This window comes from Haliotis cracherodii, unplaced genomic scaffold (genome assembly GCF_022045235.1).
Source record: "Haliotis cracherodii isolate W230 unplaced genomic scaffold, xgHalCrac1.p SCAF_14, whole genome shotgun sequence".
In the NCBI taxonomy this organism is placed as follows: Eukaryota; Metazoa; Mollusca; class Gastropoda; order Lepetellida; family Haliotidae; genus Haliotis; species Haliotis cracherodii.
The window spans coordinates 34,080,235-34,105,540 of record NW_027266269.1 but is presented as its reverse complement, the minus strand read 5'-3'; the positions used below and the strand labels follow the sequence as shown (position 1 = coordinate 34,105,540).

Below are 25,306 nucleotides of genomic sequence, written 5' to 3'. Positions count from 1 at the left end.
TTCATTTTTCACTGGAACAATTCTGAGCAGAGTTGAAGGACTTTCTAGTTAAATATTATCCATTGAGCTTATTTGATCAAGATGGATGCACAACTCTTTGTAGGGAACTAAATCGGGCAAATTAACCCCCTGTGCTGATGTCTTGTATATTGTGCCAATTAAGCGTCCAAATCCAAGTGTAATTGATAAGTCCAATAAAATCATTGCACTATTTTCTCCATGGTCTAATTTCAGTAACCCATTCGACTCATTTTATGTTAGACTAACTCCATTAGGCTTAAAAATTTCATCATTGAGTGAGCATACACTGTAATACCCATCAGGTATAGTAATTATTTTGCCAGGACTAACTCCATCAGTTATCATTATCTTATTATTATCTTTTGCAGCATTTATATTGGTCCACAGCGGGTAATACGTTACGTCACAAAGGGCTACTTCGAGTTGTCCATCTGAGTATGAAGCAGTTCAATAGACTGACCATTTGTTATTCCCGGGAGTGTAACATACATATTAAATATACAATTATACTATATCATAACTTAAATATCAAATCAACTTACATTACTAATTGATCGATTATAGTAACTGCCTCTGGTGCTGAATTTTTCGTTAAATTCCCCGATAACTTTGAAAATTACAGGGTCACGGCAACTAGCGATAAAATGGTGCACGATTGGTTTCACAATCCGATGCAATTTTGGCAGAATCAGTTAAACTTTGCCATATGGTGTGCCACAACGGGATGTGGCGTATCTCTTTACGCTCCAGGATTTGCACTGAATAAGTCTGTTATAACATTTCACGTGTACTATCAGATTAGACGTATACTTAAAGAAATTAGTGCTCCATTACCGCAGGATCGAGCGTGGAATTCCACAAATAATAATTATGATAGGTCCGCGTATGAGCGTATTTGTCAGGAATTTAATGTTTCTACGAGTTAAGATTGGCATATTAAAGGAGCAAACCATGGTCTAGGTGTTCCTTACACAGATGAAAAAAATATCCGTCAAAGAAGAAAGCGATTATATATATAAAGAACTTAATAAACTAAATGTTAATTTTGGTAAGTTGTATAGTACCAGCAAACTTTACGCAAGAATATATGATCATTGGCATAAAACCGGTGATTGGTATAAAGGCTGGGAACTTTATAGTAACGATTGGAGAGGGGATATTATGAGTTTTAAGAGTGGTTTAATTTATATTGTTAAAAGATTTGTACAAATGAACGATACCGCAGATGCTTGGAATGAATTTCTTAATGATAAAACGGAAAATAATTTTACTAACCCAGGATTTGTAAGAGTTAATGAATCGATAAGAACTTATGTATGGGCAATTCTCGGAGCACAATCGCAAACACGAACATCCATTAATGGTTCTGGGACGGCGCTCGATGCGCAAAAACAGTTTGTCTCAAACGTGGAGGACGCCATTAATTCACCAGTTGACATACCATCGTCTATAAAGCGTTTTCAAGATGCATTACAGTACGCTCAATCCAAAGTGGACTTCGTTTATGTGCCGGGACTATACATGTCTCCGAGTAATATGGAACTTAAGATCGGTCAAGTGATAGGCTATAATAATAAAATTGTTATCGCTACCGATCAACAAAAACCAGGTATAAATTCAGATATGAACGTTGAATTAATAACGCAAACGATCACGGCGAAAAGGGAATAGTCAAGCCACAAACACCACATGTTTCACAAACATCTACTGACGCACAAGTGCCACCGCATATTGCGGCTAAAAATCAACAACATATCGATGAAAAAACAGCGCTTGTAGTTGGTGGAGTCATGGCTGGTTTACTTATGATTTGGTTAATGAACTGATTTGGTTAAATAGTTCTTAGTGAACTGATTTGGTTAAATAGTTCTTAGCGAATACGTACAACAGCCCTGAAATTGCTACGATCAACCCCCACAAGTTTGGACTAAGCCAAGTGGTGGTCTTAGCTAATAAATTCTAGAGCCAGGAAACAACACTCCCTATTATACCGGGAAGTGCGCCCGCGGCTTTCTCAGCGAGCTTACCCAGTGCTGAACCTAATGCTTTTTTATCCACTCTTTTATACCATCACTAGGGGGTGTGGGTGGTGTACCACCACCTGTACTGCCACCGGTTAACGCGAGAGTCAAAGTCGATATAATAAATCCCAACACGGTTAAAATACTGGCAATTGTTATTCCCTGTTCTCTGAACAATGTTTTAATTTTATCGGCCAGTGTAGTGTCATCGTTAAGGACGCGATCGATAGTTTCTCGAATTCTACTGATTTGTGAACGAAGTGCCTCTTCATTTGTGGAAGCCGCTTCGAGGCGGGCCAATCTTTCGTATTCTAAGTTACGCAGTCTTTCTGCTACGTGACGTCTACTGAACTCATCGCCTGCCTGTTCAAGTTTTGTTTTCTCATAAGCTATATGCTTGTCGAGTTCGGATAGCTTGGCTGTATTATTGATGAGTTCTCCCCGAATTGTTTGCATTGCCTTGTCAAGACCTCGTAAATCCCTAATAATAAACTCCAAGGATGGTGGTACCTGTAACTGAGGATCATCAAAGGTACCCAAGATTTCATCGAGTCCGTTCGAGGCCACCATTGAGGTTGCTTCCAAATTATCTGTATTGTTAACGAGTTTAGTCTGCATAGTCCTAAGAACCTTAGTAGTCTTTGCGGGAAGGTTTGCTCGTCCGTAGTCTACAAAACCTAATTTATCACGAACAAACACAGTGCCGTGTCTATTGGCTATAGTAGACAAGGCTAGGGGCTTACGAGTACGATAATGCATTAGGTCAATATCCGGAGCGCCACGCAGTCACAATATTCCTTTACTATCTATCTCAAACTTTGAATAGTCACGACCAATAGGACCATCATCTTTAAAGTTATCGTAATAATCATCAACGGCTGGTTTCAAAAGTTCATCATTTACGGTTGGGTTCAAAAGTTCATCATTAAGATTCATAAAGCTGGTTTCATCAGTATCTTCGGTTGTATTCTGGTTATCAAAGTCATCAAAGTCATCATAGTCATCCATTTTTATATTAAACATAGGGTACATGTTTTCAATATAACAATGTCTTCGCAATACGGACGCAAGTTAAACCCACAAGGTAGACTTCGAGATCCATTAGGGGTCAAAGCAATTCGTCAGTCTGTAACTATAACTGATAACCCTAGTACCATCGATCAGAATCAAACGCCTCTGGTTTGCTTTCCTAATCTCGGCGCACACGATGTGTTAGTTCCGGGAACTGTCCGACTAGCATTTACGATTAGTTTGTCTTCTACCGACGTTAACAGAGAGCCTGTTCAGAACATAGGTCGTGCTATCGTTAAGAAAATTGCTATTAAAATTACCGGTAATGAGGTTTTGAGTATCGACGATAACGACGTATACTATTGTTACATGGATCTCTGGAGAACGGATAAAGAGCGGGAAAACTTACAGTACCAAGCTATTTGTAATAAGAACACATGGAGACTGCGTGTGGGCGCTGAAAATGGTGTTGATACCAACGAAAAAGATAAAGCCGTTGCCGACGCATTAGGTAACCGATTCTATGTTCCCCTAGACTTTGAATTACTAGATTCCCACATGCCCTTTTATCAAGCATCCCTATGCGATAGGTTAGAATACGAACTCACTTTTAATGACTACGGCAGAGTAATCAGAGCTGCTGATGATGCTAGCTATTCCACTGACAATATCTCGCTCGAGTACGATATGATAACGGATCCCGAATGAGCCAGACAAATTTGTAACCATTATTCAGGAAGTTTAGCCATTTGTGACGATCGCGTGCTGCGGCACCGAAAGATCACGAGATCACGAGATACGATGTTGAATATTAATCTAAACGTCCCCACGAGGTCGTTGAAGGGTATTTTAATGTTGTTCGAAGACCCCTCCGATGCGTTTGAAAGAAATACCGAGAAGTTCTACAACCCCAAGATTACAAAAGTAGAATTGACTATCGAGGGCGTTCCTAATCAACTATATAGCCAAGGAATGCTAGCGTATCACCAGTGGGATGAGATTAAAAAACTTCCTTCTATAAAACGTTCCCCGGAAGTTAACGAGGTCGTGAAAGATCTGTCTCTCGGAAGTGTATCAATAGGTGAATACCTCACCACGAAGTACGCTCTATGGCTAGACATGCGAACAACGGACGATGACCAACTACACGGCAGTGGGAGGAGAATAGAAAATGCTAGCGAGGGTGCCACCATACAGATAACGAAGCTCCAGGAATCAGCTGGTAAATTAAACATATATTTGTACGTGATTATGGATGCGCAACTTAATATACAGAATGGAAGATTCGTGCAAGCAATCTATTAGTAATCTTTTACCTAAAGATCCTCACTGCGCTATCATATGTGGGCAAACGGGCTGCGGAAAAACAGCCTTTATTCTAGATATTTTACAAAGTCCTTATCGGGACGTTTTCGATCATATTATTATTCTGTGCCCGACTATAAGCGTTAATAAAACATACATATCGAGAGATTGGGTAATGAATCCTCATTCTTTCGCAACAGTTCATTATTACGGGTTTTATTGGATATGTCATATTCCATTATGTTAGACTTAAATATCTCCTTAGGTATTACATTATGGAAAGCGACGAACTCATCGAACAAATGCTCAAAGAATCTGAGCCTGATGTAGATAAATCTTTAGATAAACATAGAGAAAGACTCGCGGCTTTGGTAGCCGGTGGAAAATGTTCCCAATATTTGGGAGAAAATTATACCATCGAAAAAATTGATAACATGACCGACGAAGAGATTAAAAAACTGTACGCCTGTTACGAGTCTAGACTGGGAGCTACCATGACTAAAACGATAGGGTCGGCTATGTTACAACTATACACAGTCGTAGCTAGTACATTTCTCCCTATCCCGGCAGAACATCGCATGTATTTATGCGAATCTCTCGAGAAAGACCCATTCATCGAACACGTTATAAGCTCAGTGAGCTGTGAGTTTTATCATAGATATGGAATGTTCTTAGCTCTGTTCACCACAGCTTTAATAACGGCTAGGTATTGTCAATTTAAACATATGTGCCCACTTAATAATATAAATGGAGACTCAACAGACTGCGGAAACACACTCACAACAGGTGACACTACAACAGATTGTGAACGAGGATGCACAACAGATTGCGGAATAACTAGTGAATGAGGAACCACCACAAACACAAAAACAACCCAGAGTTACTAAGAACCCCCAAAAAATAGCAGCTGGGAGGAAGGGAGGTCTGGCGAGGAAAGCGAAATTAATAAATAATTCAAATATTTATCCGATTAAAACATGGGCACTTGTAGGAGTTGCTGGTATAGCGGCTGTATGGTTCTTTTATAAGACCGGAGAAGAGAAAACATCACCCCCGATGCAACAACAAGTTCAATTAGAGGTTAGCCCTCATATAATGCTATAAGAAGCATGACTACTCCAGTTACAGACGGTAAAATGTTGGTAAACGCAACTTATCATTCAGCGGTGGTCACCGGCTTGGCCATTGGTTATGCTCGTATGGCTAAAATGATTACTAAAGCAACACCTCCCAAGCTAGATTTTAATAGTTTTGACATCGGTATGATGGTTCTGGATATTGGATTAGCAATGGCAACGAAGGATATGCTCATCAAACAAGGACTTATCCTGGAAGACATAATGAAGTAATTAAACATTTGAATATTTTATATTATTAAACATTTGAATATTTTATATTATATGGCATCAATTGCGATGATGGTCGGTGGAGCTATTGTTAATGCTCTAGCTTTTTTGGAGAGTAATTATTTATTTTCCAGTATGAGGGAATCAAATGCTAAAGAAGTTGAAGAGGAGCGTAAACGACATAACAAAGCTTTAGAACAACTCCAAGCAGCCCAGTTACAATATATGCGGCAGAGAATTAAGAGATTAGACTTTATTCATGAACAACTGATTAAGGAAGGTCATTCAATTCAAACGTTTAAGGATGTTGAATATGCCATGCACGAATACTACCTCGTTTTGGGGAAAAAACTAGACCCAATACCGAGACAAACAATGAGTCAGTTTTATACACCGTCAGAGGAACAAAAGAACCGCGAGGTCGCATTTGTGATTATTGGGTTATCTGCTGTATTGATTTTCAGCTATTCACTAGTGTAGCTGTGATTTGCACTTAGACAAATGATATGATAGATGTATAACCATGAACAATTGCAAATTTACACTCATGGGGAAGACGACTCTATGTAATCGACGCTGTGTTGATGTTTACTGCGGTATACACAATTATTAAATCAGGCGTGGAAACATAAACTATACGTGTTCTGAATGCGGGATAGGGGTCAAGGATCGTTATTGTTTATGTAAGAAACACGGTGCTGATAGGGTCAGGAACCAGATTATTTATGCTAGGAAGAGAGATTACATCAATGAGAGGAATAGGTTGGGGAGAATACGTATTTAAATATATGAAAAACAACCAATTAGACATTTGTCTCATTTTGCATATACCATTCAACCACAATGGTTTTTGTCAGAGAGTTAAAAGCTATGGCAAAGCAACGTGGTCTACATGGATATTCTCGTATGAGAAAAGCTGAATTGATTACCTTACTCGGTTTGGAATACAACAAACCCAACTGTTAGAGAACTCAAAGCTCGAGCAAGAAACAGTGGGCTGAGAGGTTATTCTCGAATGAGAAAAGCTGAATTGATCGCTTTACTAGATAATAATGATGTTGATGATAATAATCAACAACATCAAGAATTAATATTTGTACCCACATCCGCCGGCGTTGGTAAATATCTAAGAGGTTGGAAGATGGATATTAATTCCAACATGGATGTTAACGATATTAAGCCCATCATATTGAGTAAAATTAACGAGGAGTTAGATGATTTACATAGTATAAAATACCAGCTGACGATTAAAATGTTATTGAGTAAAAGTAACACAGACGATAGCGTCGAAAATACCAAACCATATTTCCGTAGCAATCAAGAAGTTGTAACCGAATCCGATACTATAAACGCATCATTAGATACATCAATTCAGAGGATACAGGAAACTTTAGAACGTTGGACTAATAGAGTTTCGGGTTGGGGTGTGGATAAAATCAATAGTTTATATTTAGATATAGCAAATTATATGCCCTTCAAAGGTTGATCTTATATAGATTTACCCCCGTATTATAAGAAGAAAAAAACCATGATTAACGTAAAAAATAAATCAGATGACTGTTTAAGAATGATGATAAGATCTGCATTGTTCCCCGTAGACAAGCATCTGGATAGACCTTCTAGCTATCCCCAAAACGATGGACTCAACTTCGATTGTATAGACGAACCTACACCAATATCACAAATTGATAAGGTGGAAAAGCAAAATAATTTAGCTATAAATGTTTTCAGAGATTCTAAAGGAATTGTTGTACACAGGATAAGCTCCGCTCCGGAACATATTCCCAGAATCAATTCATTTTTTATCGAAAAGGATGGTGAATATCATTATACGTGGATAAAGAGTTTAAACATGGTGCTATACGATCAAACAAAACATAAGGAAAAGAAATATTTCTGCGAAAGATGCCTACATGGGTACAGCAGACAAGATCTATAAGAAGAGCATAAAGAAGACTGTAGAGGTGTTGGACAGGCCGCTGTCAGGATTGATATGCTTAAAGAGGGAAAAAATATATTAAAATTTGAACATTATTGTAATCAAATGCCCGTACTGTACGTAATTAACGCCGACTTCGAAGCGCTTATCAAACCCATAGAAAATACCAACCAAGATAATAATCAAGGTACGTACAAAACTCAAGAACATATTCCTTGTAGGTTTGGATATATAGTTGTAATGTATGATGGGAAAACAAACACTCCCGTGATTTACAGAGGTCCCGATGCAGCGGGAAACTTCCTAGAATATCTACAAAACGAAGAGAGAATAATCAGGGAAAAATTATCGTGTAAGAAACCCATGCGTATGACGAGAGATGATTGGAGGGCCCACAAGAAGTCTACGAGTTGTCATGTTTGTAATAAACCCCTGGATGGGGATTCCGTAAGAGATCATTGCCACGTCACGGGTAATTATCGGGGAGCCGCTCATAACGAGTGTAACTTGAAGCTAAAAATGAATTCTCAAACAATACCCATCCCCGTTGTATTTCACAACTCATTATGCAAGCTATCTCAAAGACCGACGGCGGTTTAACGTGCATTCCTAACAATATGGAAAAATACATATTGTTCTCGTTGACTAAACCTATACATTATAGAGACAAGGATGGGAAATCTAGAATAAAGCAAAGTAATGGGCTTATCCCGATGACTTCGCGATAACAAATCAATATACCGATAAGATAACTCGTCATTTGTTGCTGAGAAAAGGTGTATATCCTTACGAATATATGGATGATTGGTCTAGATTCGAAGAAACTGAATTACCACCCTTTGAATCATTCTATAGTAACTTAACAGAATCTAAAAAAACAGATGCCGATTATTAACACGCTCTGACGGTCTGGGATAAATTAGGTTGTAAGAATTTAGGTGATTATCACGATCTGTACTTAAAAACCGATGTACTGTTCTCGCCGATATATTCGAGATATTTAGAAAGGCGTGTTTAAAACAATACGGCTTGGACCCGGCATGGTACTATTCCAGTCCCGGACTATCGTGGGATGCATTGTTGAAGAAGACCGGCGTAGAACTAAAACTACTCACAGATTACGATATGCACTTGTTTATTGAGAAAGGATTAAGATGTGGTATATCGATGGCGGCGAAAAGGTATTCTAAGGCTAATAATAAATTAGTGGAAGGATACGATCCGAGTAAACCCGACACGCACATATTATATCTCGACGCTAACAATTTGTATGGATGGGCTATGAGTCAACCTTTACCCACTGGTGGTTTTGAGTGGGTCGATGATATCGATATCCATAATAGTGATGAGAATAAAGGGTACATACTAGAAGTTGACTTGGAATATCCAAGTTCGTTACACAAAGACCATAACAGTTATCCGCTAGCTCCCAAAAGATTAATGGTTAATAAAGATTGGATGTCGGAATATCAACTCCTTGATGGGTAATAGTAGGTTAGCTAACGTAGAAAAACTCGTACCAAATTTGATGGATAACACAAAATATATAGTTCACTACAGAAATCGCCAGTTATATCTATCGTTAGGTATGAAACTTAAGAAAATACACAGAGTTCTAAAGTTCGATCAAAGCCCTTGGATGGAGACCTATATAAGGCTGAACACAGATTTAAGAAAGATAGCTACCAGCGATTTCGAAAAGAATCTATATAAGCTCATGAATAACTCGGTTTTTGGTAAAACTATGGAGAATCTAAGGAAGCTTGTTGATGTTAAATTAGTCAGATCTAGTGAGGAAGAAAGTCTCAGGAAACTCATAGCCAGTCCGGCTTTTAACAGAAGCAAGATATTCGATAACGAGGTGTTAGCCGCGTTGCATATGCAGAAAAGTAATATAAAATTCAACAGACCGGTGTACGTCGGTATGAGTATTCTCGACTTGTCAAAACACTTAATGTATGACTTTTATTACAACGAACTTAAGAAGCAATACGGCGATAGATGCGAGGTGTTATATACCGACACAGATTCTTTGTTGATGGAAATACAAACCGAGGATGTGTATAAAGATATGGCAGAAAAAATAGATATGTACGACACGAGCGATTACCCTAAAGATAATCCACTGCACAGCGTAGTAAATAAAAAGGTGTTAGGTAAGATGAGGGATGAATGTGCTGGGACCCCTATAGCAGAGTATGTAGGATTAAGACCTAAGATGTATTCTATAAAGAAGTCCGATAATGGGGAGATAAGAAAAGCCAAGGGTGTTAAGAAGTATGTTGTGAAAAAGCATATCAAACATGAACAGTATAAAGAAGCATTATTCAACGGTAGAACGTTCAAACACGAGATGAACTCTTTAAGAAGTTACAATCATAGGATATATGGATTAAGAATGAACAAGACATCATTATCCCCCTTAGATACAAAGAGATGGATTGATAATGATGGTGTAACTACCTATGCCTATGGTTATGGTGGTAATACCGTACCGTCGCGAACTATGAACAACTCTTCTCGTACAAATGCCCTACCCGGTCCATCTTGAAGATAATAAAGAAATGGCTCTCCTTCTTTCGTAACCAATCGACTAATGTTATACATCTTAAGGGACCATATGGGATCGGTTGCGCGACATAAGCCTCCTTCGAGTTCACCGGGCTGGTATAAATATCCTACCCTTACTCTATCCGGAAGTTTTCGTTCTTTGCCTCTCCTCGGTGTTGAAGATTCGGAAGTCACGGATTTCATTTTAATTGCATCGGATGGTTTCTTCCCGATTAATCTCATTACTTCATTATTCAGCGCTGATACAACGGCCGATAATCGTGTCACCCATTCAGTTGATCTCAATCGCTCGGATTTCATTTCGATCCCATACTGATAGCCAAACAAACGTTCCGCTAATGTCCTGTTAAATCTTTCGACGACAGCTTGACTGCGGTGGGCCTCTCTTTCACCACGGACGATTTCGACATTGTGCTTTGTTAACAGTTTTGTTATCGATCCCATAAACTCGCGACCGGGATCTACTTGAAATAGCTTAGGCCATTTTAGTGGTCCGCGTTTATATATGCGGCTCAGTGCATTAGCTACTTCTGTTGAATCTTTCGAGGTTAATGGCTCTGCCTCTTTGTATGGACTAGCCACATCCACTACTGTTAAAGCGTATTTATACGTTTTGCGTTTTACCTTATCGTGAGGAAGAGGTCAGCCTGATGAACTTCATTCGTTGTAAAATTATCAAACTTCTTCTATAACGTGGTGCCGGTACATATATTTGCCACAACGCTTGTTTCTTTAACCAACCCTTGGACACATCTTTAGATACATTAGCCGCGTTGGCTAATTTTTTTATTGCTCCTATACCTTTCCAATATCCTCGTGGGCTATAGTAAATTTTATTCATTAATAATTAATATTGATGTTTCGTTTAATACAACTCAAGACTATCGTTGAATCGCATAATCATTTTGGCATAAAAAATTCCCCCTGTAGTAGTGGTATAGGTATATAAATCTGGCTCCAGTGGAAGTGGTCCAGAACCCCCATTACCTATACTACTTCTCTTACGACAAGCATAGTCGCCTTTTACGGCAAGCATGGGTTGCTGAAGACCTATTCTATCCCGGATCTTAACGATGATGTGTACTTCAACAGTGTGTCAGGGTTAGCAGTGGTATTCAGCAACCAATGCTGGTCGTGAGAGGCGACTGGTCTTTAGCAACCAATGCTGGTCGTGAGAGGCGACTGGTCTTCAGCAACCAATGCTGGTCGTGAGAGGCGACTGTTCCTCAGCAACCAATGCTGGTCGTGAGAGGCGACTGGTCTTCAGCAACCAATGCTGGTCGTGAGAGGCGACTGGTCTTCAGCAACCAATGCTGGTCGTGAGAGGCGACTGGTCTTCAGCAACCAATGTTGGTCGTGAGAGGCGACTGGTCTTCAACAACCAATGCTTGATCGGGGGGCCAGGCTCGCTGACTTGGTTTGAAGCATGTCATCATATCCCAATTGCATAGATCGATGCTCATGATGTCAATCACTCGATTGTCTGGTCCAGGCTGGATTATTTACAGACCGCCGTCATGTAGCTGGAGTGCGGCGTTAAAAACAACAAACAAACAATCGATCAATCACGCAGCTGTGCGAAATATTTAATCTCAACACTTTGAAAATCGTCACGCAATATCAGTAAACATATTTTAAAATGTTTAATAGTCCCACATGGGTTAAACCTGGTTACGGAGTTTCACCGTGGTGGCTACGTTGAAATATCATGTCCTACGGTGGATGAAGTACAAGCCACAAGGAGAACGTACACGTGGATGAAGAATGGACACAATGTGTCAGTCAGCGATAAACACTACATTGACGTAAATGGTAAGTCTGCAAAAGTGTTTCACTTCCTTGACGGTCCCTGTCACTTCCGTGACGCTCCTGATAAAATATTAGATTTTCAGCAAGGTCATCCCGATTGCCGCTCTTGCATTATTATTTACAATTGCTGAACACATTTGTAAGGCTGTTTTTATATATATTAATGATGTGGATTAATCAAGAAGGTATTGATTGCCTTAATCTCACAATTTGACGCGTTGTAATTTAAAATTTGGAACTAGATTGAAAATGAATACAGTATTAGATCGTGTTGCTTGCTCGAACTTTATATCAATTAACCACCGTTCAATTTGAACTGGCTAGTATGTACATAGATAGATAGATAGATAGATAGATAGATAGAGAGATAGATAGATAGATAGATAGATAGATAGATAGATAGATAGATAGATAGATAGATAGATCCGCTAGTATAGCTTTTCTATTTCTATTTTTCATGTAGGAAACCTCCATATTTTGAATGTGGACAGCCTTGATGTTGGCAATTATTCCTGCACTATTAAGTTTACAAACATCATCAGTGCTCCAACATTAAAATACACTACTTACATGACAGTGGACGGTCAGTCATACAATGGACAGACACATTCCAATGCTACTAACACTTCTAACGCAGGCAAGAACGTCACCACATCGAACAATTCTGTAGCTTTCGATTCAATTGCAACATCCATACAAACAGCTGGTGCTCTGAATCCTGAAATATACATGTCTACTGTCAAACCTACACAAACAGCTAGTGTTCACAGTTCTGAAATACACATGTCTGCTGTCAAACCTACACAAACAGCTAGTGTTCACAGTTCTGAAATATACATGTCTGCTGTCAAACCTACACAAACAGCTAGTGTTCACAGTTCTGAAATATACATGTCTGCTGTCAAACCTACACAAACAGCTAGTGTTCACAGTTCTGAAATATACATGTCTGCTGTCAAACCTACACAAACAGCTAGTGTTCACAGTTCTGAAATATACATGTCTGCTGTCAAACCTACACAAACAGCTAGTGTTCACAGTTCTGAAATATACATGTCTGCTGTCAAACCTACACAAACAGCTAGTGTTCACAGTTCTGAAATATACATGTCTGCTGTCAAACCTACACAAACAGCTAGTGTTCAAAGTCCTGAAATATACATGTCTGCTATCAAACCTACACAAACAGCTGGTGTTCACAGTTCTGAAATATACATATCTGCTATCAAACCTACACAAACAGCTGGTGTTCACAGTTCTGAACAATATACGAAATACACAGCAACCACACCTCAAAACAGTAGGGACTGGGCCCTAATACAGACACAATTGGAACACACCACTGGAACCAGTAGAACAGTTCAAGACATAACAACATCTCCGTTCCCTTCAACATGTTCTTCTCCTAGGGGACGGCAGTCCGCTCAAACCAAAGGTAAGATGTCGTATCAAGGAAACTGCTTTAGGTGATACCACTACCGTATGGTATACGTAATGAGAGACTGTCTATGATACCTTAGTCACATATGGTTGAACGAAAAGGCTAATGACATGTAATCCCCGCCTATCACTAATCAGAGTGAGTGAGTGAGTTGGGTTTAACAGTGCTTTTAACATTAGTCCAGTTATGTCATGGTGTGTCAGCTTAATGTGGGAGGAAAGCACGAAGTGATGCAGGTCTCAGACGATTAACACTTCGGTGAAACCCACGAGCACGGGTATGGTGCTGACAAACCTAGAAACATAATCGGGGCGAACTGGGATTGGAACACACCGTCATAGGTTACTGGCGTGCCCAAGGGACGAAACTCTGCACAGCGAATCGCGGCGCCTATGATAACTGGGCCACTCGCGCCCCCACTAATCAGAGGCAATTGGCCAGTGTGGGACAAATTATGTACAAACCGTTTATTTGGTTGTCTCTTAAATGATTACAAAACGAAATATTTTATCTTCTCACTGTTACGTTATGCTTCATACACATATATCACTATTAATTAGCTGAATTTAATTAAAAGGAGTTGAATTGTGTGTAATGATACTTGTAGACACACCTTTATGTATTTGCAAAACAAAACAGCAATTTTATAGGAAAATATTCTCGTCCATGGGCTACTGTTGAACCATGGGCAGGCCCGTGGGCGACATACATGTAGTTTGAATTTTGAGTTATCGAAACAATTGTATTTTATTTTTTCATCCTTAGTATACATATACCGTTCAAAACAGCATGTTGAATTGTGTGAGTACCTTAGACGAGAGTTTCTGGACAAATGGGTTTCAAAAACTGAAATGGGACGTGTTATGTTTAATTTGTTTATGTAATGTTACCTATTATTGAAGGGCATATCATTGTCATCAGTCGTAGAAACATATCAGCAGAAGCTGCAATTGTGTTCATATGTACAGCTGGCCAGTGAAATCCGGGGTAAAATAGGTCTTCAGCAACCCATGCTTGCCGTGAAAGGTGAGGTGAGGTGAAATGGGGTTTAACGTCGCGTCCAAGATTATTTCACTTATATAGCGACGTGCATGTACGTGTGTGTGTTTGTGTGGCTGCTTGTACTAGTCCGGACTGATGCCGATTTATAGTGCTAGCTCACTGAGATACAATGCCGCAGTTTTAACATGAATATCCCACTCAGACACAGTATACTGACTCCGAGCCGACCAGTCCTTGTTTTAGCCCCTTAATGCCGAGCGCCAGACAGGGTAACAACAAGTACCATCTTTTAACGTCTTTTGGTATGACGCGGCCGGGGATCGAGCCCCGGACCTTCCGCTCTCCGGGCGGACGCTCTACCACTAGACCACGGAGGCGGTCCTGCCGTGAAAGGCGACTATGTTTGTCGTAAGAGGTGACTAACGGGATCGGGTGGTCAGACTCGCAGACTTGGTTGATGCATGTCATCGATCCCAACTGCGTGGATAGATGCTCATGACGTCAATCACTGGATTGTCTGGTCCAGGAACGATTATTTACAGACCGCCATCATATAGCTGGAATATTGCTGACTGCGGCGTTAAACAACAAACAAACAAACATTTGTATAACCATACTATGAATAGTCTTTGCATCTTTTGTCAGGTCTTGAAACAATCATGGTCACCAAACAGCAGAACTATACCTACGGGGATAATGTGACGATCGAGTGCTTGTGCAGCGGACAGTGAGTAGCTATAACTATATTGTTGCATTACTGTTTTTTGTCCCACAGCGTGATAGCTATAACACCAGTAGAGGAGCCCTCTTAAATCACCAACAGTTAAGTGTAGGAATATACACGCAACCGGGGATTTGATTGAAAATGTCTTCGAACCTCGGGCTTTTCCTGAGCTCAAGGTTTTACATTTTCAACCAAAACCGAGGAGGCGTTTTTTGTCCAACTTATGAACCGTCTAAATGCAAGAAATACCAGAAAAAAATAAGAAAACATCGACATACCTTATAGTGAAACAATACGGCGCGGTGTAAAAAGGAATTCGTTCAAAGACGAGAGAAGACCAACGTGCAGCATGGACTAGCTGGAGTCATGACATGATACATTTAACAACTGCTTATCACCAGGTTCGATTCACGTCCATTTTCATGTAAAAAGAAAAGTGTGACTTTTGATTGTGTTCACATCAAGAGGCACGTTTATAAAACGTTAATTGTAAAACCAAAAGTATTGAAATATAAAAGTTCAAAACAGGTTTGGAAGTGATCTATTTCAAATATAGATTTGGAAGAGAACCACTTTAAAACCTGGACTTGGAAGATGAGCTGATTACAAGGTTTACCTGAAGTTGTCAGGAACCTAAAGCAATATAGGATAATACGTTGATAGGTTAATAAGTCAGCCTCATATATGACGTGACGTGAAATTGGGTTTAACGTCGCGTCCAAGATTATTGCACTTACACTCTTCAAAAAAAGAAACGCACAGGTAGTATGTAGTTCATTGAACCTGACTACACAAAACAATCCGGTATATAAATTGGATGTATGTTATCGGAAAATGTTGGTGGCCAGATATTCGACAAACGGTGCGTCAAAACGCAGCCATTGTCTATTTACAACGTCTTAAACGGCATTGTTTTCACACTTGTTCAAAAATGGAGGAAAACAGTAAGGCAAAATGTACGTGCAAGTTATGGCATTCGTAACTCGTGGTAGTGGCTATAAAAAGGCAAGCATAAGCCAATAATTTGTCATTCAAAAGTCAACGTTTTTCATGTTCAAAAATACCGAAACTCAGCGCTGCCGATCGGAATATCGCCATAGGACGTATCCAAAGAGGGGAATCTGTCTTCTGTTGCATGTCACTTCAACGTCCACCACAGCACCATTTGCCGCCTTTGGGACTGATACACACAGTTCAAATCCACTGCAGACCGTCCGAGAACCGGTCGACCAAGAATTACCACCCCTGAACAGGATCGCTACATTCGCAGTGCCACAGGACGCATCCCTGCTTTGAGGAGGACATTAGATCAGGCTGTCAGGAACCATCTTCGCGAGGCTGGAATCCGACCCAGAAGACCAGTTATAGTCCCTGTTTTGCAACAGATCCATCGACAGCGACGCTTGCGTTGGGGCCATGCCTTACAGCCTTGGAATTTGAGAAAATGGAGACGAGTGTGGTTTAGCGATGAATCACGATTTTCTCTTCACTGGCCAGATGAAAGACAACGTGTTTATCTTCGTCGAAATGCGCGTTTTGCCCCACATTGTGTACTCGAATTCGACAATTGCGGTGGGGGTAGTGTCTTGGTGTGCGGGACCATACCCTACACCACGAGATCTGACTTGGTTGTGGTTCAGGGAAATTTGACAGCAAATCGCTACCTGAATCAAATTCTTCAACTTCACCTTCTTCCAATCATTGACAGCCAGAGGGAGCTGTTTCAACAGGATCTTCCGGCCCTGTCATATCATATAAAGAGGTGATTGTCGTTGTTTCCCTGCCTCACGCTACGCATTACTGTGACAAAACAAGGACTGATCTATTTGGAGTCAGTACACTGTATCCATGTTAAACCCCGGCATGGTATCTCAGTGGTCAATGTAAAAATGTCGGACGAGATCGGACTATTACAAGCATCACACGCAAAGGCACACGCACACGCACACGCACACGCACACACACATGCGCACGCACGCACGCACACACACACACACAGAGGGAGTGAGAGAGAGAGACACACACAGAGAGAGAGATAGAGAGAGAGACACAGAGAGAGAGAGAGAGAGAGAGAGAGAGAGAGAGAGAGAGAACACAAGATAAGTGCAATAATATTGAACAGCATTCCCCCTGTCACATGACGTCCCTTCAATCATAAAGCACCATGTCTATATACGAATACCTTCTGACACATACACACGATGTTACAAACTTGTCACTTCCTTGTCACAGGGCAGATAATGGACATCCGACTGTTTCATGGACATTTCCGAAAACCAAAACGAAGAACATGAATTCTAGTTCGGACACATACCAAAGAAGACTGGTCATTTCAAATGCTGACCACAATAATTCAGGAAAGTACACCTGTACCTGTTGCAACTCAAGTCGTCCCACAGACTCCAAGACAATAGCAATAGTCATCCAAGGTAAGTCTCAATAACATTACATTAGTTTTGTGGATACGGTCTTTGAATACACAATGCCATTGAGAAAGTGGTCAAATGTAACTGTGACAAGTGTAAACGGCTCCCAAAGCGATGAAAAGCTATGTGTGCTAGCGATTGGGTGCCTCACTCTTGGAGCATGGGTTCGAATCCCAGATGGGACTCAACCCAATAAGGTACTAGAATCTGTACTTTATTAAGAAAGAGTTATCCAAAACGTGACACTTGTTACATTTGACCACTTTCTAAATGGCTTTCGGCCATGGGAGCCTGCCAATTTACACTTGTCAGAGGGGTACAATATGTGATCTAGACTGCCAGTTGTCGGACCTTCATTATTGTGGAAGCATCGGTGGCTGAGTGGTTTAGATCGCCGGCTTTGTGTGCTGGCGATTAGGTGCCTCAGTCTGGGAGTGTGGGCTCGAATCCCGGATGGGACTCAACCCCAAAAAAGTACTAGAAGATGTAGAAGTGTGTTAGATAGTGTATTTGTTTCGCCGTACATGTGATGTCGCTAAGGTAGGCGCTGCTCGTCGTGCCCAGAAGGTTCGAATCCCAGATTGACCTCAATTATTATTATCCGTTTTGGGCTAACTACAAGTGTCCAACCCCCTCTTCACACGCACACAAACACACGCGCGCACGCGCGCACGCACGCACGCACGCACGCACACGCACACACTCACACACACACGCACGCACGCACACACGCACACGCACACACTAGCACACACATGCACAAACACAAGCACGCGCACACACACATGTACATACGCACACAAACACAAAAGCACGCACGCACGCACACACACGCACACACTCACACACATGCACACACACAAGCACGCGTGCACACACATGAACACACACAAACACATACACGCATACAAATATACATACACAGATGCACATACACACATGTAGACACAAACATACATGCACACAAACATACAAATATAAACACGCATATACACACTTGTACATATGCACACACAAGCATGCCAGGTGCACGTATACACGTGTAGGTACACACATAAACACACAGACTCAGACACACGTACACACATTACGAAGATACACAATGATATAACTGATATACTGAAAAAGTGGCATTAATCATGTATGGAGTAACAGTGAAGCTGGAAAGATCGTATTAAACTGCATCTAATTTACATCCCTCCATTGTTACAGGTCAATGACCGTATGTGTTATGTGGGTTGCCATCATCAACCGTCTAATTCTCTACAATTCCCTAACACAATTTCTGACGCTTGCAACACTGAGCTACATTTTTGAACATGTGTTCATTTATCATCCAAAACTGGCTCCCACAGGAGATATCGCTTGGATGAGATCAAGCGATATCTACCTTGTAGATACCGCGGTAAAGAAATTGCATCACAATGCTTTGCAGAAAACTGTGACGTCATTGTTACATGACGTCACAAGCAAATGGCATCACTTATGGTTCTACTGAAGCTGTAAGCAGCACTTTTTACACTTAAGACACTGCTTATTGCTGTCTACAAACTGAAAAAGGTGGAAGAATGATTTTAGATGATAAATAAAATCTCACCCGAGTGTCTTTTGATATCAAATAAATCAACACTCGTAGTTTTTACACTCTTATCAACTCGTGTTGATATATTTGATATCAAAAGACACTCGGGTGAGATTCTCTATTATATAGTCGTGAACTGAATCTTCAGTGGTTTTGGGTACCTTTGCCCCAGTGGTAATGATACTTCCTTTCGTATTCTGTGGCAGCTGACTACCTATGGGTGACGAAACCAACTCCTGTAGTTGTCATAGCAGGCAGCAGTGCCAGATTTACATGTCACGCCCGATGGAGTGACAACAGGCAGCACAACCCAAACATCACGTGGTACATCAACTATGTTCCTATAGATAACGGTAAATCTCATACACGATAATGATATATACTTATGGGGGACAAATTAGCAGCCCTATCACTATTGCTATCTGTCAGCTCAAGTTATTACCCAAACATAATGAATACATTTCATACATGGCATTAATGTCCAGACCTCGAAGCCGCAAAGATACGGGTCAGAATCTTCAGCAGCCCATGCTTGTCGTAAGAGGCGACTAACGGGATCGGGTGGTCAGGATCGCTGACGTGCTCCATGCACGACATCGTACCCCATTTGCGTGGATCGATGCTCATGGTGTCGTTCACTGGATTGTCTGGCCCAGACTCGCCTATTTACACAGACCGCCGTCATATAGCTGGAATATTGCTGAGGGCGGCGTTAAACACACAAACAAAGTAAGGACCCTTTCATTGTATAGATTCAGGTGAAATATTTGTTGACAAAGCCATGCTGTATAGCTTTATGACCTTCATGTCAGTGATTTGTTTGTTTGTTGTTTAACGCCGCACTCAGCAATATTCAGGTATATTTTGGCTGGACTAACGAGTCTATGCATAGTCCAATCGAAATCGCGTAATGCAATCGACATCCGGTTGTTTTTATTCAAGGTGCTCAGGTGAAATTATATAAGAGGTGGAATATGATTGGTCAATAGGAGGGACATAGAAGGGGCATAACTCGTAATAGCCACTGGTAGCGCTTCGATCTGGCACAGAAATTCCAGCCTAGTTCGGCAAAACTGGAGACTGGACGTTTAAACTTAGGTAACTCCCTTTCCTCGCGAAGATGAGGGACAGAGAACGGGAGGCCCAGTGGTCTAAGACGCCGCAATGTGCAGAGTTGAGTCCCGTGGAACTCGTCAGAAACCTATGTTCGTGGGTTCGAATCCCGGTTCGCCCCGATTATGTTTGTCAGCACCTTACCCGTGTTCGTTGACTTCACCAAAGTGGTAAATGTCTGGGACAGGCATCACTGCGGGCTTTTCTCCCCCATTGAGTTCACAAGCCGATATATAACTGGAAGACTTTCAAAGCGGGCTAAAACCTGATTCACTCACTCACTCATTCTTCACTCCTCTTCACCTGACCGCCTCCATGCTCCAGTGGTAGAGCGTCCGCCCGGAGAGCGGAAGATCCGGGATTCGATCATCGGCCGCGTTATACCAATATCAGTTAAAAGATGGTACTTGTTATTACCCTGCCTGGCAATCGGCTTTAAGGAGCTAAAACAAGGACTGGTCGGCTCGGAGTCAGGTCAGTTTACTGTGTTCATGTTAAACTGCGGCACTAGTCCGGACTAGTACAAGCAGCCACACACACACACGCACACACGCACGCGCGCACGCGCGCACGCACGCACACACGCACGCGCGCCCGCGTCGCTGTATGGGTGCAAGAATCTTGGCCGCCATGTTAAACCCTACTTCACCTCTTCTGCACCTCTTAAAGCTTTAAATTGGCTACCTGCAAAGGCCATGATAGAGTACAAAATGATATGTGTGGATTTTCAATGCCAGATTGGAATTGCTCCCGACTACCTCGTTGAGCTCATCAATCCAAATACATTTGTATTCCATCAAGACGAATTTGATCAGAGCATCAGTACTGTCTGACGGTGCCTTAGTGCAATCGATCAACCCACAGTACAGCTGAGAACTCCGTGACAGAAATGAAAACTGTTCAAAGTGGCGTTAAACCACTCACTCACTCACTCACTCACCCTGTCTTCTAGGTTCCATGCTGACAGCATCTTCACGAGGCAAGAGAGTTAACTGACTTTGAGAATCCAGTTGCCACCCTTGCCGAACTGGGCTTGAATTCCTGGACTCGATCGTAGCGACACCAGTAGTTATTACGAGTTATGTCCCTTCTGAGCCTCAACTATGGACCAATCAGATTCCATCACTTGCATTTGTTTCAAACCAAATGGCGGCGCCCAGTCAAGACGATCTGATCGATAATCAAGATCTTTATTGTGATAAAACGGGTCTTATAATTAAATCGCGAAGTGCATGAATTCACGCGAGCATCTTGATTAAAAACATGAAAAGGTTTGGAAAAAATATCTGTTGACAACGAGTTGGCGGTGGGCATGCTTTGCAAATCCTGCAATCGACCGAAATCTTCACGAGGGTTTACGAACCGGAGGGTTTTCGATTTCGTTGCGCGATTTTGATTGGACTATGCATAAACTGGTTAGTCCAGCCAAAATGTAACACCATAATACAAGCCTAGTTCGGCAAGGGTGGAAACTGGACTTTTACAGTCAGTTAACTCCCCTGCTTCGGGAAGATATGCTGACAGAGGAACAGGTATTTAACATATCTCATCCTTTGCACAAACAGTAGATATGGAAAGATATTTAAATGATGTTGCTCTAGTTCACGTCTTTCGTATAAACAGTGGTCATTTAATGTCTTTGCTACTATTCCATGTCCTTGATGTCAGAAAACGGAATCATGATTGAATTCGAAAATGTCAGCCGGATAAGGAACATTCATAACATCCAATGCAGAACCACATCTGAACACCGAAGCATGTACTTCAACAGTTATTTACGAGTCATAGGTGAGTCCATATTCCTAACAAGGAGGATCGCTTGCTTTGTGTAGTGTAGGTGATGACGAATATTAGCTACAAATTCATAACGACAGCTGATCAATTGTAACTGTTTAAAACATGACAGAACATTAATTCCAAGACAAAGGCAGCTGATGCTAATAATGATTCCGATTGTTTCTATCAGGGTAATATTTGACAAATATTTGCTTAAACAGACTTGCCCTTCACACTCTAGGGTCCCGTTCCACGGATGTTAGCGCAAAGACTATGGCTAAGCCCATGTTAAGTGTGGGATATTAGCGTTAAGAATAGTGTAAGTATATTATACATGTGGGATCTTATCACTAAAACTAGTGTAAGCCTATGTTAAGTGTGGGATATTTGCGTTAAGAACAGTGTAAGTATATTATAAGTATGGGATCTTATCGCTAAAACTAATTAAGGCTATGTCAAGTGTGAGATATTAGCTTTAAGAATAGTGTAAGTATATTATACATGTGGGATCTTATCGCTAAAACTAGTGTAAGCCTATGTTAAGTGTGAGATATTAGCGTTAAGTATAGAGTTAGTATATTATACATGTGGGATCTTATCGCTAAAACTAGTGTAAGCCAATGTTAAGTGTGGTATATTAGCGTTAAGAATAGTGTAAGTATATTATACATGTGGGATCTTATCGCTAAAACTAGTGTAAGCCTATGTTAAGTGTGATATATTAGCGTTAAGAATAGTGTAAGTATATTATACATGTGGGATCTTATTGCTAAAACTAGTGTAAGCCAATGTTAAGTGTGAGATATTAGCGTTAAGAATAGTGTAAGTATATTATACATGTCAGATCTTATCGCTAAAACTATTGTAAGCCAATGTTAAGTGTGAGATATTAGCGTTAAGAATAGTGTAAGTATATTATACATGTGGGATCTTATTGCTAAAACTAGTGTAAGCCAATGTTAAGTGTGGTATATTAGCGTTAAGAATAGTGTAAGTATATTATACATGTCGGATCTTATCGCTAAAACTAGTGTAAGCCTATGTTAAGTGTGGAATATTAGCGTTAAGAATAGTTTAAGTATATCATACATGTGGGATCTTATCGCTAAAACTAGTGTAAGCCAATGTTAAGTGTGAGATATTAGCGTTAAGAATAGTGTAAGTATATTATACATGTGGGATCTTATTGCTAAAACTAGTGTATGCCAATGTTAAGTGTGAGATATTAGCGTTAAGAATAGTGTTAGTATATTATACATGTGGGATCTTATTGCTAAAACTAGTGTAAGCCTATGGTAAGTGTGATATATTAGCGTTAAGAATAGTGTAAGTATATTATAAGTATAGGATCTTATCGCTAAAACTAGTGTAAGCCAATGTTAAGTGTGATATATTAGCGTTAAGAATAGTGTTAGTATATTATACATGTGGGATCTTATTGCTAAAACTAGTGTACGCCAATGTTAAGTGTGGTATATTAGCGTTAAGAATAGTGTAAGTGTATTATACATGTGGGATCTTATCACTAAAACTATTGTAAGCCAATGTTAAGTGTGAGATATTAGCGTTAAGAATAGTGTAAGTATATTATACATGTGGGATCTTATCGCTAAAACTATTGTAAGCCAATGTTAAGTGTGAGATATTAGCGTTAAGAATAGTGTTAGTATATTATACATGTCGGATCTTATTGCTAAAACTAGTGTAAGCCAATGTTAAGTGTGAGATATTAGCGTTAAGAATAGTGTAAGTATATTATAAGTATAGGATCTTATCGCTAAAACTAGTGTAAGCCAATGTTAAGTGTGATATATTAGCGTTAAGAATAGTGTTAGTATATTATACATGTGGGATCTTATTGCTTAAACTAGTGTAAGCCAATGTTAAGTGTGAGATATTAGCGTTAAGAATAGTGTAAGTATATTATACATGTGGGATCTTATCGCTAAAACTAGTGTAAGCCAATGTTAAGTGTGAGATATTAGCGTTAAGAATAGTGTCAGTATATTATACATGTGGGATCTTATTGCTAAAACTAGTGTAAGCCAATGTTAAGTGTGAGATATTAGCGTTAAGAATAGTGTAAGTATATTATAAGTATAGGATCTTATCGCTAAAACTAGTGTAAGCCAATGTTAAGTGTGATATATTAGCGTTAAGAATAGTGTTAGTATATTATAAGTATAGGATCTTATCGCTAAAACTAGTGTAAGCCAATGTTAAGTGTGATATATTAGCGTTAAGAATAGTGTAAGTATATTATAAGTTCGGGATCTTATCACTAAAACTAGTGTAAGCCAATGTTAAGTGTGGGATATTAGCGTTAAAAATAGTGTAAGTATATTATACATGTGGGATCTTATTGCTAAAACCAGTGTAAGCCAATGTTAAGTGTGGGATATTAGCGTACATGTCGGATCTTATCGCTAAAACTAGTGTAAGCCTATGTTAAGTGTGGGATATTAGCGTTAAGAATAGTGTAAGTATATTATACATGTGGGATCTTATTGCTAAAACTATTGTAAGCCAATGTTAAGTGTGAGATATTAGCGTTAAGAATAGTGTAAGTATATTATAAGTATAGGATCTTATCGCTAAAACTAGTGTAAGCCAATGTTAAGTGTGATATATTAGCGTTAAGAATAGTGTTAGTATATTATAAGTATAGGATCTTATCGCTAAAACTAGTGTAAGCCAATGTTAAGTGTGAGATATTAGCGTTAAGAACAGTGTAAGTATATTATAAGTATAGGATCTTATCGCTAAAACTAGTGTAAGCCAATGTTAAGTGTGATATATTAGCGTTAAGAATAGTGTTAGTATATTATAAGTATAGGATCTTATCGCTAAAACTAGTGTAAGCCAATGTTAAGTGTGAGATATTAGCGTTAAGAACAGTGTAAGTATATTATAAGTATAGGATCTTATCACTAAAACTAGTGTAAGCCAATGTTAAGTGTGATATATTAGCGTTAAGAATAGTTTTAGTATATTATAAGTATAGGATCTTATCGCTAAAACTAGTGTAAGCCAATGTTAAGTGTGATATATTAGCGTTAAGAATAGTGTTAGTATATTATAAGTATAGGATCTTATCGCTAAAACTAGTGTAAGCCAATGTTAAGTGTGATATATTAGCGTTAAGAATAGTGTTAGTATAGTATAAGTATGGGATCTTATCACTAAAACTAGTGTAAGCCAATGTTAAGTGTGAGATAT

General features: G+C 39.9%; 1 protein-coding gene across 1 annotated transcript in view; it reads left to right on the top strand.

Annotated features, from left to right (window-relative positions):
* Positions 1-25,306, top strand: part of LOC139460756 (fibroblast growth factor receptor 3-like) — a 56,666-nt gene that overhangs the window by 16,286 nt on the left and 15,074 nt on the right. Inside the window, exons 5-11 of the mRNA XM_071242228.1 lie at positions 11,865-12,026; positions 12,487-13,267; positions 13,433-13,458; positions 15,112-15,193; positions 17,423-17,619; positions 19,405-19,551; positions 21,980-22,099. Of these exons, the coding sequence (XP_071098329.1) occupies positions 11,865-12,026; positions 12,487-13,267; positions 13,433-13,458; positions 15,112-15,193; positions 17,423-17,619; positions 19,405-19,551; positions 21,980-22,099 (1,515 nt within the window). The remainder of the gene's footprint in view (positions 1-11,864; positions 12,027-12,486; positions 13,268-13,432; positions 13,459-15,111; positions 15,194-17,422; positions 17,620-19,404; positions 19,552-21,979; positions 22,100-25,306) is intronic.